General features: G+C 46.4%; 1 protein-coding gene across 1 annotated transcript; it reads right to left on the bottom strand.

Moving 5' to 3' along the window:
- Positions 1-1427: 1427 nt before the first annotated feature.
- On the bottom strand, positions 1428-17199 carry CA4 (carbonic anhydrase 4). The gene is made up of 8 exons (XM_027906294.1): positions 16791-17199; positions 7154-7207; positions 6648-6818; positions 4475-4653; positions 3656-3748; positions 3325-3388; positions 3038-3201; positions 1428-2123 (listed from the first exon to the last, which is right to left on the bottom strand). Exons 1-8 carry the CDS (start codon positions 16846-16848, stop codon positions 1935-1937), a joined length of 972 nt encoding a protein of 323 aa, XP_027762095.1. The 5' UTR covers positions 16849-17199; the 3' UTR covers positions 1428-1934.
- Positions 17200-17775: the final 576 nt, after the last annotated feature.

Raw genomic sequence — 17775 nt, 5'->3', positions numbered from 1 at the left:
TGAGCTGAGGAGTGAGTGAACAGAGAGGGATGGTGGGCTCTGGTGCATCTTTATTAGTGCAAAAGGCATTTCTCAGTGAGGCATCCTGAGGAACGTTCCCAGCTCTGCTCTGGCCAGCAGGAGCCCCCAGTGCTGCAGGAGTTCAGTGTGTCAGGGGGTGCCTTGGACCACCCTGCTTGGAGGTCTTGAAACAGCAGCAAAACCCTGAGCCTTTCAGAATATTCCATTTCTTGTGTCCTGGAGAACAGCAAGAAAACGAAGCAGCGATCTGCTGTGTGCAGAGAACAGCCAGGTGATGTGAAATAAATCTCCAGCAAACTGCTGACATTAGAAACATCCCCAGGCACTGCGAATCCCTGCCCCAAAAAATACAAACCCAGCCCTAAACCCAACCCTAAATATTGTGAAGAAAACAGGAGGGGGAAAAAAAAGTCACATTCCTGTTCTGAAAGTGTGTTTTTAGATTCCCCTTCAGCAAGGACAAGAGAAATAAAAACTCAGAACAATTCAAATATAGGTCTCTTTCAACTTTAATATTTTATGTTTGCTCCTCAAAAGTTTTTCAGTTACATAAAAATACACTTTAAGTATCAATCATTCCTTTAAACATTAAATAGGTGGATTTGCTTTCCCACGTGTGTTTTTAAAGCTTATATTATTGATTGATAAATATGAAAATAGTTTCCCCCCCCCTTTTTTCTCCTTTGGTGAGCCGTGGTTACTCTCACTGCCAGGATTTTCCTGAAAACGGCCATATAACTGTAGTATAAAGTAATCTCTGCAAACACTGCCCTAAAGAAAAAAAAAAACAAGTCTGCTACTATGAAATCCTATTTTGGTGTGGCCAAAATCTAAATTTCTAAAATAAGCCATAATGTGTTATAGTACAAGGAAACCCCATCCACCAGTATCTTTTCTGTAAGTAAATGGGTAAGATCTGAAGGTATCAGTTCAAATCACGATCTTCTTGGAAAAACTGTCTTTACCGTATGTGAATATTGCAGGTACGTTGTTATTAAAAATTATATATATATATAAAAGAAATATATATATATATATATATATATAAAAGAAATACATATAAGAAAGAGCCATTTCTTGAGCTGTCCCATTTTATTAGGCAGATAAAAACTGCAAAGGATCATCAGAGTCCCACATTTCAAATGCAGCTCTCCAAAGAGAGGGAATTTCCACGGATGTGCCCCTGGTCCGTGGGGAGGAGCTTCCCTGCTGCTCAGTGGCACATCAGGTCAGCCCTGGGCTGAATAAATAACTGAGAAAGCTGAAAGGCAGAACTGGGAGAGCAGGTGAAAGGAATCCAGCATCCTTGGGGAAATCATTCGGCTCCTCTGCAGGGAGAAGGGGGGGTGTGTTAGGTGAGGTTTGTCCTTCCCTAGAGGGGGTGACCCATGGTGGGAACGTTTTTCCTCTGCTCTGTGTTGTGCCTGCAGGGAGGACAGTGTGGGATTGGAGGAATGACTGCCAGATTTGAGTGTAAACATCCTCCAAACAACCCCCTTCACAGGCACTTAGGAACAGGTTCCTCTTGAAGGTCCTCTGTGCACCTTGTCAAGTGTCCTTCCAGTGGTGTGTTAAAACTACAGGTGTGCAGATAATCCATCCTAATCCATCCTAAGGTTACCTCTAAGTGTTTGGGGTTGGTTTATTTTAAAAGTGAAGCTCCACAGCTTTATCTTAGAGTTCCTTTGGGTTCTGGTGGCTTAGTGCAACGGGTCTCATTTTCTGTAAGAGCAGCACAGTCCCTGGCCAATGCCTGGAGGAGGACAAGGTGACATCCTGCACCGAGATACGAGTCACGAGCTGGTAATTAGAGAGGCTACTCGATACAAAGAGCCAACAACAGCGAGAATAACCAAAAAAAAGGGGAAAAAAAAAAAAAAGAAGAGCAGAATGTTGACTGAGGTGAGAAATGTTCACTGGGAAGGAGAGCTGAGGAAGAAGGTGAGCGTGAGGAGCAGCAGCAGGAGCTTTGCCGGGGGCAGGACGGTGCTGGCGCTGGACCAGGACACCTTGCGCGTGTGCAGGGGCTGGACGGGCCGGAAATTTTCAATCATGGGGGTTGAATTCTTCCCATCGAAGTGCAGAGCTGCAAAGTGGGAGAGCTGCAGGCGGGGAAGGAGAAGAGAACAGATCGTTAAACCCTTTTTTTTTTTCCGCCCCCCTGTAGGACTCCGGGACCTGCAGTGTCACAGACCCGCGGGTTTGGACGGTGTGGATGAACCAAAGCTCGCAGGAAACGCCGTGACAGAGCCCACTGCCAGGGGTCACCCCCAGATGACTCCTGACAGCCTTGGAAATCAGGGGCACTTCCTTTCTGCGTGAGCCAAAGGCTTTGTTCACCTCAAGGGCCTGGTTGCCCCCGTCCTCCTGACGCACGCGGCCCTGTCCTTGCCCACCACGTCACGGTGACACAAGGTGGGAGCACGAGGGGCTCTGTCTTTGCTCCAAACTTCTCACAGCACTGTGAGATGCTGAGCTGTGCCTGGCTGAGCACTGCCCTGTGGCTGAGGGGCTGGGAGGAAACTGGGAGCAAGGAGCTAAAATGCAGGTGCTGGCCCTCAGCCAGGCTGTGCAGCCTCTGGACAGGCTGTGTTTTCGAGGCACTCGTGATTCAACCTCCTGTTCCTCCCTGCAGGTCAAAAACGAGCTGCTTAAAGCTGGTGCTGATAGGCTCAAAGTTTGGGTTTGGAATGATTCTGTTCTGGTCTCCTGCCAGCGGGAGGGAAGCCATGAAATTTGGGAGTGAGCAGGTGACAGCAGTGGAAGTGGCGCTGACGAAGCGCTGAGCTGGGCGATTACCTGGGGGGTTTTCTTGGCTTTCTTTTCACATCATCATTTCCCCTTCCTTCCCCTTTCCTGCCATTTTTTGGGAGGTGATTTAATAGGGTCAGTCAGCTGGCACTAGGGAGTACATTTAGGCTAATGCCAAGTGTGTGTGTGTTTGGAACGAGGCAGTGGAACCGCCGCTCGGGCTGTGTTGCTGTGGGGGCAAAGCAGACCCTCCCCTGGGACTCACCTGGGGAAGACTGAGTTCAATTGGCTTCTCAAATATTGTCCAGATGACACCCTCGAAGCAGTCAGGGGTGGTGAGGGAGCCCTCATACCGGTAGTACCTCCCAAGCTCTTCCTTGGGCGGGAGAAGGGAAGTGAGCGGCAAAGGATCGATCTGTGCTGATAGCCCTGAACAAACCATGGGGAAAACACTGCTTGTAACACTTGTGGCTGCTGGTTTTGTCCACATTTACCTTCAGCACCTCCCTCATTGCACAGTTTGTGAAACCCCTGTCCAGGTGTCTCTCTTACCTTTGTATTGGATATTCTCTAACTCATTCAGTAGAGTTGCGTAATTTTTATTTTCCTTGTCAACCTGAAATGGAAACATTTTGAATCCAAATCACGCATTTCTCAACCACTGGTGGCTTTGAATTAATTGTGGATAAACCAGAAGGGAACCACGAGGGTGAAAAGCACCAGCAAGCAGGATGTAGAAGAGGGCAGAGGAACTAAGTGCTGGCAGAATGCCTGCAGGAGACAGGGAGGGTTAGGTCTTGTGTACTGCAGCATTGACATAAACAATCACTCAGCCAAATTGCTGGGAGGTTTGAGATGGACAATTAGAAATTGGACTGCCTACCTTTATAAAGAAGGCCAGCACAGCCAAACCATCCTTGTACTTCTTGGCTTCTGCTACGTTTGGAACATCTTCTCTGATGTGGACGAGGTGCAGCTGTAACACAACAGCCAGGAACAATTATTTGCCCCTTTTCCTGGCTGGCTGAGTGGCGCTTCTCTGCCCCTGCACTGCTGTGGGGCTGGAGCTGCTGGTGGCCTGTGGGCTGTGGGCAGACAGCTCGAGCCCCCTGACCTGGGGCAGGAACTGTGCAATCAGTGAATTTGGAACGTGCCCCATCAGCAATCATTTCATACAACCCCCCACCCCTGAAGGTGAAGTGCTCTGTGTTCCTCTGCCCTCAGTTCCCAGCCTGTGCACTGGGACAGGCAGATTTTCATCTTGTGGTCTGAAAGGGGGGGTGGTTTCCTTCCACCAGTCCTTGTGCATCTACACTGGTGACTTGTCTTGCCTTGAAGAGAAAATCTCTGATTGCACAGGTCAGTGGGTGCAGTCCCAGAAATGAAGCTGAGTAAGCAGTGGGAGAGCAATTTACCCCTGGGCTTCCAAACAGAGAAATTATGTTTAACATGTGAAGAGGGTAATCTGTACAGACTTTATAACATTTCTCCTCCCAGGTGCTGTGTAACCCCAGCTCTGGGGTCTGCTCTGTGCCTGTGCTGTGCCAAACCTGTGTGTTTTCCTGGGAGCGAGCAGTGTCCTCCCTTCCAAATTCCCACCATCAGACTTCCCTGGGAGATCCAGCCAATAGTTTTTGTGAAGAGCATCTTGAAAAGCAGAGTTTTGGGGTAAAACCCATAACCCCCCAGCGTTCTCACCCACCTCCATAGCATGTTTCTCTCCATCTATGCTGTGCTCTGAGCCAGGGATGTATTGCTGCACTCCTGGGCTGCTCGGCTGCATGCTTGGGACCCCCCAGTGCAAATGGAATTCCACTGCCTTGTATTTCCTTGCCAGACCTCCACCTCCAACTTTGGGGGATGCATCCAGTGTTACCTTAACTGGGGGGGGAAAAAGGGGAAGCTGTTTTAAAGGCAAAAGTCAGGTCGTGCATTGGTAGGATGTGAGAGCAGAGATTCAGATTTATCCGAAAGTTCTGGCTTGGTTTTTCATACCAAGTGTTCCAGAAATTCAACTCTGCAGAAACTGAACTCTTAATTATAGCTGAGTTTAATTTGGAATGCATTATAACCATTATGACCCCAGGAGTCAGAGCTTCTTTCTACCTTTCAGAAGACCCTCCATTCCTTCATTTTTTGTCCAGGAAAACACCCTCTATCACAACATTCTTGAAAGTAAATTTGACCACAGTTTGTTTGGGTTTAACCATTGTTTTAATCTCCTGTTATCTGCACTGCAACATTTCTTTTAGGCAGGGTTTAAGGATGTTCTGTTTTAATTTAGAGTAGAGCTGCAATTTAGGCCTAAGCATCTAAGCCATTACTTCTATTTAATGTGATGTTTGATCTGCTGTTAGCAGCAAAAGAAAATGTTCTTAGGAGATATTCTTCTAGCTAGACCTCACCATCACTTGCTCGATATATTTGACATATAATTTTAAATTTTACTTATTAGGATCTCTACATTAAACACAGTACTTTTCTGTGCATAGGAGAATTCTGGATTGCAGCCCCAGAGATTTCATTTGTGCTCTGAATTCCAAATGAACCTGGAGCTTGCATGAGTCACTTAGTTCCTTTGCGTTTTTATCTGTAAATGGATGAGTCACAGATCTTTGTGGGCTTTGTTTATTTGGCTGGGGAGACCTTTGGGACACTGGCCCTTGCTATCTGCCCCTCACCCAACACAGGGACGCTCTAATCTCACCTGGAGCTTCCAATTGCAGCTGGAATTTCAGCAGTGGCTGTTCCATTCAGCCCAGGAACTGGTTGCCCTCAGAAGGAAGAGATTTCAAAAGCCCACATTAACCCCCTAATCCTCATGCACGGCTGGGGAAGGTGGGATTGCTGAGCAATCCTTACAAACAGTAATTTGTGTGTAGGAGGAACGCAAGGTGGACATCCTAGAGCACCATTCTGTGATGGCAAAGTCACTAATATATCAGTGAAAAGTCAAAACATGAAAGATCCTTCTGGTCTCTCACAATACCAGTGTTTTAAAACAGAATCTCTGGCTGTTCAAATCTCCCCAGCTGCCTTCCTACCCTCCCTTTGGAGTCAGGAGATATTTGCCACTTGCTGCTTTCTGCTGGAAAGATTTGGTGGTTAAAATAACCCCTCTAAGATTTTAAGAACACCTAGCAATAATTTAAAATAAAACAGACCACAGATTTATTTTCAAAGCTGAAGTAAATTAGCATAATTCTGTTGAAGCATCATCATAACGATTGCTCTGAGTGATAAAAGGTGGAGGAAGTGCAACAGTTCTAAATTGCTTTTCGCTGATTCACTGTTTACTGAATCAATAAGTAGCTGATCAAGACACTCATTACCTTCTGTGTGCAGAGAGAACAGGTTTAAATCTGGGAAGATTTTAGCTGGTTATTTAAAGAACTAGTAGGGCTCACACACCACGATCCATGGGGGAATGGCTGTCCCAGGTTACGTTTTTCTTCAGCAGAATTCTTTGTGCAGAAGCAAAGTTTGCAAAGAGCAAGCTCAGAAATGAAGGGTTGGGGGAGCATCCAGCAGAAAATGAGATGTCTCTGCCCAAAGGGTTGTCCTGAACCCCTCTCCCCACCCACCCTGTTGGGGTTAGAAGTTCCCTAGACAGCTCTGCTCCTGCACATCTACAGGAACAATTTCTGCTGAGACGCTCAAGGGCCACATCCAGAGCCCAAAAACTTGATAAATCCCACAGAACTCCCAGAAAACTTTGGCTCTGAGGGTGTTCTGGAAGCTTCACTTCTGAAGTACAGGGGGGATACCTCATCTGTGCTTCCTTGCTGTAGGGATACCCAGCACCCAGCCCAGGAGGGGGAAGAAGGGAATGGCTGATTCCAAGGCAAGGCACAGATAAATCCCACAGTACTTGCCTGTATGTCCATTATTTTCCACTTTCCACTTTGAAGACCCCTTCCCATCATACCCCTCAAAAGTCAGAGGCTTGAGGCTCCTGTCATAAACGACGTTTCTGGTGACGATGTTGATGGGGGACTGCCTGTCCCCTTTGCAGGCAGGATCTGTCAGGTGCCATTGGTGAGGATCTGTGGCAGGGGGAAGGAAACAATCGTTTTCCGTAGACAGCAAATCCCTCACAAAGCCAAACCACCCAACCAACACACTCTCGCTTGGGAAACTGGACAACATGAGGGGGGATCTCCCCTGGAGCTTATTTTGGAGTTATTTTTGTATTTGTAGCGCTGAAACAAAATGAACAGTTACCACAAGCACCAAATACCCTCCCCCAGCTATCCTGTTTGTGCACATAAAGCATCAGGTGCTGAGGTGTGGGAATTTTCGCGTTGTTTCTCTCCAGAGCCCCTTTGCAAAATGGAAGGATCCCAAATGGGACTTGGGAAAGGGACTGGGCCAGCAGTACCTTCACACTCCGGCTGTTCACACTTCTGGGACCGGTAACACCAGTGGCTCCCCACTAAAGAAGAGGAAACAAGAACAGCAGGTGTTCAAAATCTGCACAGATTGTCCCCCCCCAAAATCAGCAGCGAAATGGATCCTCGGGGAGCGATGACTGGGCACAGGTTTTTGGGAACTTCTTGGGGTCTTCTGCCCGATTTTATTAGGGTAAAATGTTTAATGTCCTCAATATGTTACCAAGGGTGGCTTCTGGAGGCAAAAGCTCCACATTTGAATTCACGTGGTGTTAAAATAAATTCCCTTTATCGCTTCTGCACTTGCCAACCTTTCATTGACTTGTAAAGTCACTTATGCAAGAGGATTTATTTTACTCTGTTCCAGGAACTATCTGAAAGGTTACTTGGTGCAATAGGGAATTTTAAGAGGCGAAGGATCTCTCTTCCTGGAAGACCTGAAGGATCTTTAGTCTAACCCAGCTGTGATCCATCCCACAGAGAGATGGCTGTGAATTTTGTCAATAGAACATCTGAATTTTAACTTTTTCTTTGCCAGAAGAAGTGCAAAGCTCAGAGGAAAAGAGCTGATTTAACTGAGGTAGGTGTTGATCTAGTCAGGAAAGTAGGGACTGGTTTGGTTGTCACAGGTTCCTTCAGTGGCTCTTTATGACACTTCTAAACCTCAAAAGGCCTTGGAGAGGAATAGTTCTCTTATTGGGAACTCAACTATTGAGCCTGAATCCATAACAATTCAAAACCTCTTATAATCATGATTAATACCAGAGCTTCTGTTTTCTCATGACTAGTAAATTAGAGACATTTTAGCAAACGGCAAATCAATTTTGAGGATTATTGAGGAGGGGACCTGTCATTAAATTGGTAATTACCAGAATCTGTAATTTATAACACACCTGCTGGAAGGCTCATCGTGGCTTTTACCACCTTTATCCTGATATCAGCAGCAGAGCAATACATCCATCCAGTAAGGATTTAGAAGTTATAAATAGAGCCCTGACATAAAAGGTGGGTAAGTATAACCCAGAGGGAGACTCAGACAAGCTTTTGGCAATTAATATAACCTTGAAAAAAAAAAAAAAGAGAGTTCCAGTTTTCCTTTCGCAGAACCCAAATTTATGCTGAAAACTACAAATGATGTTGACTCACTTTCTGGTTTAGCAAGTGTTTAGTAACACTGAGAGGAAAAGTAAACAACACTGTTAGTTTGTGTTGGAAGAACTGGAGGGATTTCTGCGTTGACGTTCCATTAATGTCTTTTAATTATAAAAAAAAAAAAAAAATCCCTTTTGACAGGGTTTTATTTTTTTGACAGGCTTCTAACCATACACAAAATTTCACTTTCTGAAATTGCTTGGTGGCATTTTTTTGGCAGGGCTGGTGTGCACCAGGCAGTGGCCTGAGCTCCAGCTGAGCTTTCCTCACCCCCACCAGGACACAGCAGAACCGGGAGCTCCGAGCACGGAATGTCACCGAGCACCTTAATCGATATTCTGGTCAATGAATGCCCAAAGAGTGCCAGGTAAGGAGACCTTCACATGCCTGCTTGTGCTCCAGGAGTCAGTGTTTGCATGGCTGAATGACCTCAGGCATATTTTTGGCAACTCGGTGCTCAGCCTGTGCTTTACCAGTTCCACACCGGGGCTGGGATTTTCTTGGCGATTTACACGTGGATGAACCTTTAGGAGAACGAAAGCAGCGATGACCTGGACATGAGAGGACAGCCACCTGCGAAGATTTGCTCTCCAAGCCTCTGGGAGGTGAGTTGAGGCAGAGGGGAGAGTTGCCAGGTGAGAGCTCAAGGTCGGGGGAGGAATCCCGGGCTGTTTATCCCAAACTCCAGGAACAAGCTCTGCTCTGGGTTTGCACGATGGGAGGTCAGCAGGGCTCACACATCAAAGCCCTGCTGTGAAGCAAATCCAATTTTCCAGTCAGTAGGATTCCCAATTGGGAGTAAGTGCAGCGAGGTCCGTGGGGATAAGGTTGTGGGGCTTCCAAACCGTGGCTGCAGAATCACAACAATCAAAGACAACCCCAGGAGACACCGAGGGAAGGGGAAGATCACCAGATCATGCTGTCAGTGGTCCCGAATCAGTGCCTCTGTCCCATGGGAATGGGTTGTGGAGCCTTTCACTGCTGAGTCCACATCCCACCCTTCTCAAACAAAGCAACCCCTGGCTTTTTACTGCCTGAGCAGGTGCTTGGCAGGTTCTCCCAAATAAACCTGTGGGTTTCTGTCACCTCTGAGAGATGACTGTGAGCACACTGAGAGTCTTTCAGCCACGGCAGCGAGAGGAAGGGGAGAAAAAGATTTTAAAAAATAACATGAAATTTAAAAAATCCAGCCCTCAGTGGCTACAGCTGCCTCACATCCAGCACTCAGGAGTGTTCATCCCTTCTTCTGTTGAACCCTAACTAACAGTTGGTTTTGCAAGGGTTCCAGTGAATTTCTGATGTCTATGAACAAAGTCAGAACCTGTGTTTTCTATCAAGTCCTTATCTTGTTTGTGGTTTAGAGAGGTGGATGGTATCAGTGAAGGATAACAGGATATAAATTCAGCGTTTCATAAGAAAAAGGTCCTTAAAGCTGTTAAACCTTAAACAATGACCTAATTAAACATTCCAGAATGCCCGAGCAAACAGTGAATTAATGTTTATTGTGAATTAGATATCTTTTTTTTGGTTGGCAGCAGTGGAACATTGGAGAACAGGATCTTTTGTGTAGATACTGCTCAGGAGGAACCTGAGTCACTTACAAGGAAAATTTGCCTTTGGATTTTATCTGAGTCAGGTGTGATTCCTCCCTACGTAGGGACCTTGCTTTACAATGGCTCTTTTTTCCCCTGAGCTTTAGGGCTTTATTTCTGAAGCAAGAAGGAAAGGTACTTGTCACACGCAGTCAGTTGTCTGCAGTCTCAGGCATGATTAGGCCCTAAGATATGTTGTCCAGCGGAGTCTTAATTGTCTGAGCGGCTCCTGCCGCTTCCCTTCGGAGGCTGTTCCACAGTCTATGAGCCTTCACCGTCAGGAAATGTTTCCTGTGGAATAGCTTACATTTTCCACTTGCTTATCTGCATCCCTTCACTCCTAGAAATATCACTGAACCACCCTAAACAATTCTTTTCCCTCCCTGGTGTTTACAGCATTCAAATAGTTCCCTGCTAATCTGCAATTCCTGTTCTTGCTTCATCCATCCCTTGTCCCATCCCTTGGCAACTGTTGCCTTCACTTTCCCACCGTTTCAACTTCTAAATCCTTCATCTTTCTTCCTCTGACCCCCCCTTTCTTACAGGGTCTGGGTACCTGTCAGGTCCCACCCTGCCCTCCCCTCATCTGACTGCTCTTTCAATCAAACCTCAACTCACCTGGTTTCCTTCCTGTCGTTTATTTTATTGCCTGGAAAAACGCAGCAGAAAGTGAATCTTTCAGTGTTTTAGTGTTTTTTTTTTTTCTGTTTCTTTGTTTTTATAGCTGAGGTGCTGAAATAACTGCAGTGAGATATATATATATATACACACACACCTGGACTTACAGTTACTGTATTATCACCTATATCTTGCTTTTACCTCATGTTACGAGTCCTTGATTTAAGTAGTGATGTGACACCATAGGTGTCACAGTGACTTTACAGGTTTAATTTAGAGTGGGGCTGAACTGTGCTGAAGGCCTCCTCTTCCTCCCCAGAGTTCAGGACAGTTAAATTTAGGGAGTCTCTCCTGGCGAGCGAGCAATCCTACTTATCTCTGTTTCTTCCTTGTCGAACTTACAACTGCTTTCCTGACCGGAGCCGTTTCTTGGCACCGGGAACCGCTGGAAAACAATACAATTACGTATTGTTTTCGTTTCATTGTAAACGTTTTCAATTGTTTTCAGCTATCGGGCCTCGTTTGGAAGCTCGAGGCAGAAAATTCCCCCGGTTGAGAACTCCCCCTCCTGTTCGCTCGGACAGTGCTGCTGGAGGGGAGCCAGGCTGGGAGCAGCTGCCAAGCCGCTATTGTGTGATCTAGGAAAAGACCCTTCAGCTCTTTGGACCACGCTCAGATTGCCTGAATTCCATAAAAGTTCCTAAATCTACTTTGTCCCACTTGTTGCCTGTTTTGCTGCCCTACTTGGACCTGCAGAGCCAATCCCTGAGTCAGTGCCGTGGGACAGGTGTGTTCTGCGGGCTCACAATGCCCTCTTCACCTGTTCACATGCACAGAGGAGTCACTGAAACAGCTTTTGTCCCTCTGACAGAGTGGCTGAAAACCATTAATTTTACATTTGACAGATATCTTTCTTAACTGTATTTAATCTCTTGAAGCGTGAGTGACTTTTCTGCCGCGAGCAGCCTGAAGGAGTGGGACAGTAAGAATATCCTGGGCTGCTTTTTAGCTCAAATCCCTTCTCCCTTTCACTGACTGACTCCTTTGTTTGTCCCTTTTAGCCTCCTTTCAGCCACAGTCCTGGCTGACCATTCCCTGTTTTTTGGGACACAGGGATCAGTGCTCCCTGTCAGAGAGCCCAGCCTGCCCTCGGGGCCAGAGCTCTCCTTGCTGCCCTCTAATCCATCCCAAAATCTGCTCTCACCTTTTCCATGAAGGTGGCAAAAGCTGTTTTTGCACGTGATGTATTTTTGGCTTTGGTTTGTGTTGAGCTCATCCTAATTTTAGCTGGCTTTGTAAAACTTACTATTTTTAGTGCAAAAGACAAAACAACTTAAAAAGCAATTGTTATCTAAGCCTGCCTTTGTAATTAATGAGAATGCTGAGCACAAACTCAGCATGTATAGATAAGCCTATTTATACATTCTTGAGTATTGCACATCCTCAGGAAGCCCCCAGTCAGCCACTTGGACAGACAAAATCGGTTCCAAATGTTTGCTCCCAAGTCTGTGTGTCCTAACCATGTAAAAACAAGTGTTTGTGATGGTCCATCGCCCTTCTGCTCACTTTTACCTGGAATTTTGTTTTCCATAATGATATACACCTCCATGCATGTGCATTCCAGGGTATCTCAAGGGGATTTAGCCTTGAAAATGAGCTTTATTGTAGTGGTGAAAGATTGCAAGTCGCCACAGTGTTTATAATTTGCACACGTACACATAAATCACATGTTCCCATAAATCACTGGCTCAGTGAGGTCTCTGTGACACACATAAACTCAAGGAAAAAGCCAGAGAGTGAAGGATTCTAACTATGCCTTATGAACATCTGCAAACGACTTCCTTTGTGCCCGAGCCAGGAGAATGTTTTTAGCTGTGACCTGTGGTACTGGTGTAGCCTCTGTCATACATCTGTGTCCTCATAAATGTGCTGCAGAAGCTGCTCTTTAACCAAAAAAAATGAGTATCCAGGGCTAAGGTGACTTGCCTCTGTGAGGGATTTTGCCTTGCTCTGTTGAATAAAAATACAATTCGGAATTTTTTTTTTTAAGTATTTATAAAATCGAATTCAAACAAACGCCTTTTATGGCTTTACTGTCCTTTTGCAACCTTTTATGCTGAGTTTGCGATGACTGATCTCAGGGCTAAAAATATAACTAAAAATCTAATAACAGGCCATTAGATATGTTCTGCAACATAACTGAGCATCTCCTGCAGTGCCAAAAACAGAGGGGGAAAAGCCCGTTCCTGTGGAGACAGACACTGGAGTTTGCAGCATGTCCTGGACACCCAAAGGCTCGTCCTGGTTATTTGGGCAGCTGAGAGAAAAGTGTCTCACAGCAGCACCTGCCTCTGGAAGTGCTTTTCTGGTTCCAATCTTCAGCATCTCAGTGTAAGAGCCAGGAGAAATCGTGGCTCCAGTTTTCCTGAGGCTCCCAGTGCCCAGCTGGCAGCATAAAAGGGGTGTTCCAGCCCTTAGGCTGATATTGTTGCTGCAGGAGGAAGGAGAGGATTTCTTAAGCTGAGGTCATGTCACTTGTCACCTGGGTGTGGCTGCTGTGAGGGGCTTCTGCCCCGCTCCTGTCCTTCCCCCAGAGCTGAAGGGCAGCAGGACAGAGCCCTGGAATCTGGGATGCTGGTGAAGGAGGAGGAGGTGATGCAGCACATTGCAGTTCTGCATGAGCTCAGCTCTGGCGTGTTCACACAGATTGATGAGTCTGGAGCGTTCTGCTGCTCCTCAGGCTGACCCCTGAATGCTGCATCAGTGACGTGACTGTGTCCCTGCAGAGCTGCCCACTCCTGGTGTGGCACCAGGCACGGGCTGCAGGGCAGGGAGCGCTGAGGTTGGACTGGCAGCTGGGATGCCCCTGGATGCATCACTGAGGGATCTCACATCCATGTGCTGCCTCGGGCACAGCACGGATCAAACAAAGCAGGATTCACCCTCGTGGGAGGGTGGGGGGCAGTGTGGGAGCCGTGGGGGCACTGTGGGAGCTGTGGGGGCAGTGTGGGAGCTGTGGGGCACTGTGGGAGCTGTGGGGGCACTGTGGGAGCTGTGGACAGTGTGGGAGCACACATCCTTTCTGACTCCATGCAGATTGCTGGGAAGGGGCTCGAGGCACTCCTGCTCTGACACAAAGTCACCCAGGTGTGCCACACAGATATATCGTGATGTCACACCTGTCAGGCTGTGGGAAATCCCAGATGTGACTCTCATACTGTCTTGTAACTGGTTTTGGGATCCTGCCAGTGATACACAGGGTTGTTCTCTGCCTGCTGGGCTCGGTTCTCTGCCCCCCAAAATGAAACAATGGGAATCCCTGGCTCCCAGTGCTCACCCTGTGCATCCTGACAAACATGAGCACTTATCTCTCGCACCCAGGGCAGCTGACCATGAGGACAATCCTCAGGTAAACCTTTACAACTGTTTTGGCAGCTTGAAAGTTGCCAGGGAGGAAGAGAGGAAAGCCCTAAGCATAAAGACCCTTAGCTGAGATCAAAAGTCTGTCTGCACTGAGATAGTCAAGCAACCGCTTTGGGATAATGTCAGTGATGTCAGCTGTATTTACTCCTGTGCTGGGTTAGTGGTGGAGAGAGGGAAATTCAGGCAATCCAAACCTCCTAAAGCACCTGGGGATCACTGCCTAGAGCAGCTTTGACTCACTGCCTTTTCTCTCTGTTCCAGATCTTACACTGCAGTTACTGTTAATGCTCTTCTTTCTTAATCAACTGAAAATGCAACTTTTCATCCCAGAGTGAGTCTTCAGTGCATCCCGACTTTGCCAACCCTCCAATGGAGCTGGGACCCAACCCTAAATGTGTGTGCAGTCCACAGCATTAGAACTGGAAAGGGAAGAAGTTACAGCATCCCTTTTGGTGCTGTTTATGGGGCTCTCGGGTATCTCTTGCACGGGAATGGCCCTGAGGAAGCCCCAGAGTGAGGGCTGAGCTGACGTCAATGCCCGCATGGTTATGTAAATTTTATGTTTCTCGAAGTTAAAACTATGTGAGCAGAAATATAGAAAATTGGAGGAATCATGTTCTATCAGGCAACAATCTGTTGGAGCACCAGAGCATGGACTGTGGGCGATTGTCTCCTCATGGCTGAGCCCTGGCCTGTGATAAAGCAAAAGGTTAAAATGTGCTGGGGTTCATTCCATTCCTCTTAAAGAAAATTATTTTCAGCAACACCTGGGGCTTGCTCTAACCCCACCTGCAAGCTGCTGAATGGGTGTATATTCCTGCTCCCTGAATGGCCCTAGAGTGAATCCACCATTAATAAAACCTCTCTCAAATATCTGGAAGGATCCTGCTGGAAATAGCAGAGCTTTGGCCTCCCTTCTGCCCAACAGCAGCACCAGAAGATCCCTGAGCTCTCAAAGGAGTCAAACCAGCCATCTGAGGTGCATCAGTGCAGCTGCTGAAGGAATTTACTGAGACCTGTGTAAGTCAGTGGATGGGAAGCTGGACAGAGCTTTAAGGGAGATGGTTTCTCTTCCAGGTGGGTGCACCAGCGTGTCCCAGTTTCCCTCCTGTAGAACAGGGATAACCAACTGTCCTTCCTCACAGAACCCTGGAAGGACTTGTGGCTCTGATATTAAGACAGGTCGAGGCTGAAAGCAGTTTGAAAGATTAGCAATCAGTCATTTGGCCGTTGAAGTGTGGGGAGTGATGAGCTGCCCAGATTAGAACAGCCCAGGTGGAGGTGGGTAAATGAGCTGGGCAGGGGATCTCCCTCAAGCTCCTTCTGAAAAGGGGTGAGATGGAAAGGCATTGCTTGTTTTTTTAAAAAAACCTGAGTATGACAAGAAGTAATTGGTTCTCAGAAGCTGAGGGTTCTTGAAATGTGCAGCCTTTGATTTAGGATAATATAACCCCTGAAGCTGCTACTTCAGGAAAAGTTTGGAAAAGAAGGTAGAGGGGATGACAGGTTTCTTTTGTGCTGATAACTGTGTAGTTTGGCTCTGCACTTGGGGGAAAAAAGCAGAATTAATCAGGATTAGGGGACAAAAGCACTCACAAAATGTTATATGCATCCCCTATGTTACTTCCATCTGCTAAAGCACTAATTAATAACACCAATCTAATAAAGCCAGAAAGGTTTTCTAGATAGTCATTCAAGTTTCCATAACACATCCCTCAAAAGAGCAGTAAATTTAGCAAAGTGTTAATCAGTCAGTCATCAATACCAGGCAAACACTGGTTGTAGACTTTGGAAAAGCAAAGGCTCTTTGTGTTTGTGTTTCCCTGTCCCACGGGTGGGAACCCCTGGAGAGAGAACACCAGAGAAACGGGGACCAGAGAGGAGGGAAGGGATTGGGACTGTCAGGTAAGAGCCTGGAGAAGGCAAGTTACTGAGTCAAGGGGGGTTATTTAGGAACAGAGAAGGAAAAGAAGGGAAATCCCCTCAGTTTCCCCTGGAGGCTCTTTGTGAGCAGCTCTTGCTGCCTGAAGCGTCTGAACCTTGATCTGCTGTAAAACCATCTCCCTTTAAGTGACGCTGGTGCAGCATTTCCCCCTGACACCTCTGATAACACCGCAGCTCTCCTTTCCTCACTGCACTCTGGGCTAGTTCAGTGCAAACAATAGATCCTTCTTTTTGCTTTGGAGGGTTGATTTTGAGGCTGGGTGCTCGTAGGAAAGGGGATTCGTTCGATGTCGCAGCGTTGCTGATTAAATTGAAGCATTAAAATGCCTTCTGCATTTTCCAATACTAATTATAGATGGCTGTTTAATCGAGCCAGGGTAAGTGCACAGTGTACTTATAGTGCCCAGGGAGCAAAAATAGATGGGGCTGCTGGGCTGATGCAGCAAAGACATATTGTTCATTCTCTCTCAGCAGAATTTCACCTTATATCATAAACAGCAAAGCAATAGGAGTGGAAAACTAAAACAAGCTATTTGCTTTAAGCTTTAACAAGTTTTACAGGTAAAGAAATTACATTTTGATATAAATGCACAAATATAATTAACTGTAGAGGTAAAGTCAAATCTCATTGATTTTTCTTAGAAGAGGAAGGCAGATAGAATCTCCAAAGGTGAAAAAAACAAACCCCAACCCAAAAGCACTCATTCATTCATTCATGAGAAAAATCTATGCTTGATATTTTAGCACAAATAATAAATCGCAGAGAAATAAATAAATCATTGTTCATTTACCATATGGAAGAATCAGAGAGCCTGTGCTGTGTGTCCTGACACTCAGAAACAAATCAGAAATCAGAGTAACCTTAACAGGGGGTTAGAAAGAGCAGGCAAGGACTTACCTACTGCCTCTGTCCTGAGAATGTGCAGAGAGAACAGAGCAAGGAACAGCAATTCCATTCTCTGATTTAAACAGGCTCAGTGTTGGGACCAGAATTGATTAGACTCCTCAGGATGTGATCATATTTCTGCTCTCAGTTTTATACTGGAGTAAGTACTCCAGGACAGACCTGAAAGCCATAGCAGGAAGGTGAACTCCTCCCCTTTGTAATTTCTCCAGATTTGCCCCGCTCCTGATTTGCCTGAATTTATTCATTCTCCAAAGTGAATGGCAGAGGGAATGAGGCTCTTTGGCACTGAGCCTTCAGTGAATAGCTGAGGCTTTGCAACCTGTGCCTGTTTAGTGATCTCTCCCTGAAATGCTACGTTTTTATTTAGTGCTGATTTTTTTCCTGACAGCCCCCATGACATTTGGTTAATGTGTGAGTGTTAAGGTTGGTGTTTTCTTTAAAAAAAAACAACTGTGAAGCAAACAAAGCCCCAACTGCCCCCCATCCCTACCCCACAACCCTCAGGACTGCAGGAGATTAGGACTGGAAAATAGGAATTCTGTGTGCAGTGACAGGAAATGTTTATTAGGGGACATGCAACACCTTACTTATGTAATTAAGGAACGATACTGTTTTTAATAATCCTTTTTCTTCTTGACTTTCTGCTTCTGCTGCTATAGTATAATATTTACAGATCCTTTTCTCTGTCCCCTTTCCTATCTGATTTTTTTAATTCCGTGTGCCTGGTTCGGTGGCAGCTCAGACTTCTCGTTCAACAAACAGAAAAGCGACACAACTGCTTTTTGCTCTGTGACAGACGCTGTGCCACCTTTTAATTTGGGGTTGGATTTTGATACAGCTGAGGAAAACAAATGAGGGAGTGAAACAACTTCTTCCCCTTCCCCAGATGCTTCTCTGTCCACGCTGGGTTGGGTGGGAGAAGAGCAGGATGACCCACGGAGGGGAGGATGGAGCGGAGCGATGCTCTGCCAACAGA

This window comes from Empidonax traillii, unplaced genomic scaffold (assembly GCF_003031625.1).
Source record: "Empidonax traillii isolate 1590-97213 ecotype Southwest subspecies unplaced genomic scaffold, ASM303162v1 scaffold1272:size142475, whole genome shotgun sequence".
Lineage (NCBI taxonomy): Eukaryota > Metazoa > Chordata > Aves > Passeriformes > Tyrannidae > Empidonax > Empidonax traillii.
This window is presented reverse-complemented; position numbering and strand designations above follow the sequence as displayed.

Bases quoted from the DNA above. Each gene is read 5' to 3' on its own strand.
- CA4 (XM_027906294.1), bottom strand. From the start codon at position 16,848: ATGGAATTGCTGTTCCTTGCTCTGTTCTCTCTGCACATTCTCAGGACA. The intron at 6,819-7,153 runs GTACTGCTGGCC...CCCCTGCCACAG, and splicing joins TGAACAGCCGGAGTGTGAAG to ATCCTCACCAATGGCACCTG. The intron at 3,202-3,324 runs GTAAGAGAGACA...TGGTTTGTTCAG, and splicing joins AGAGAATATCCAATACAAAG to GGCTATCAGCACAGATCGAT.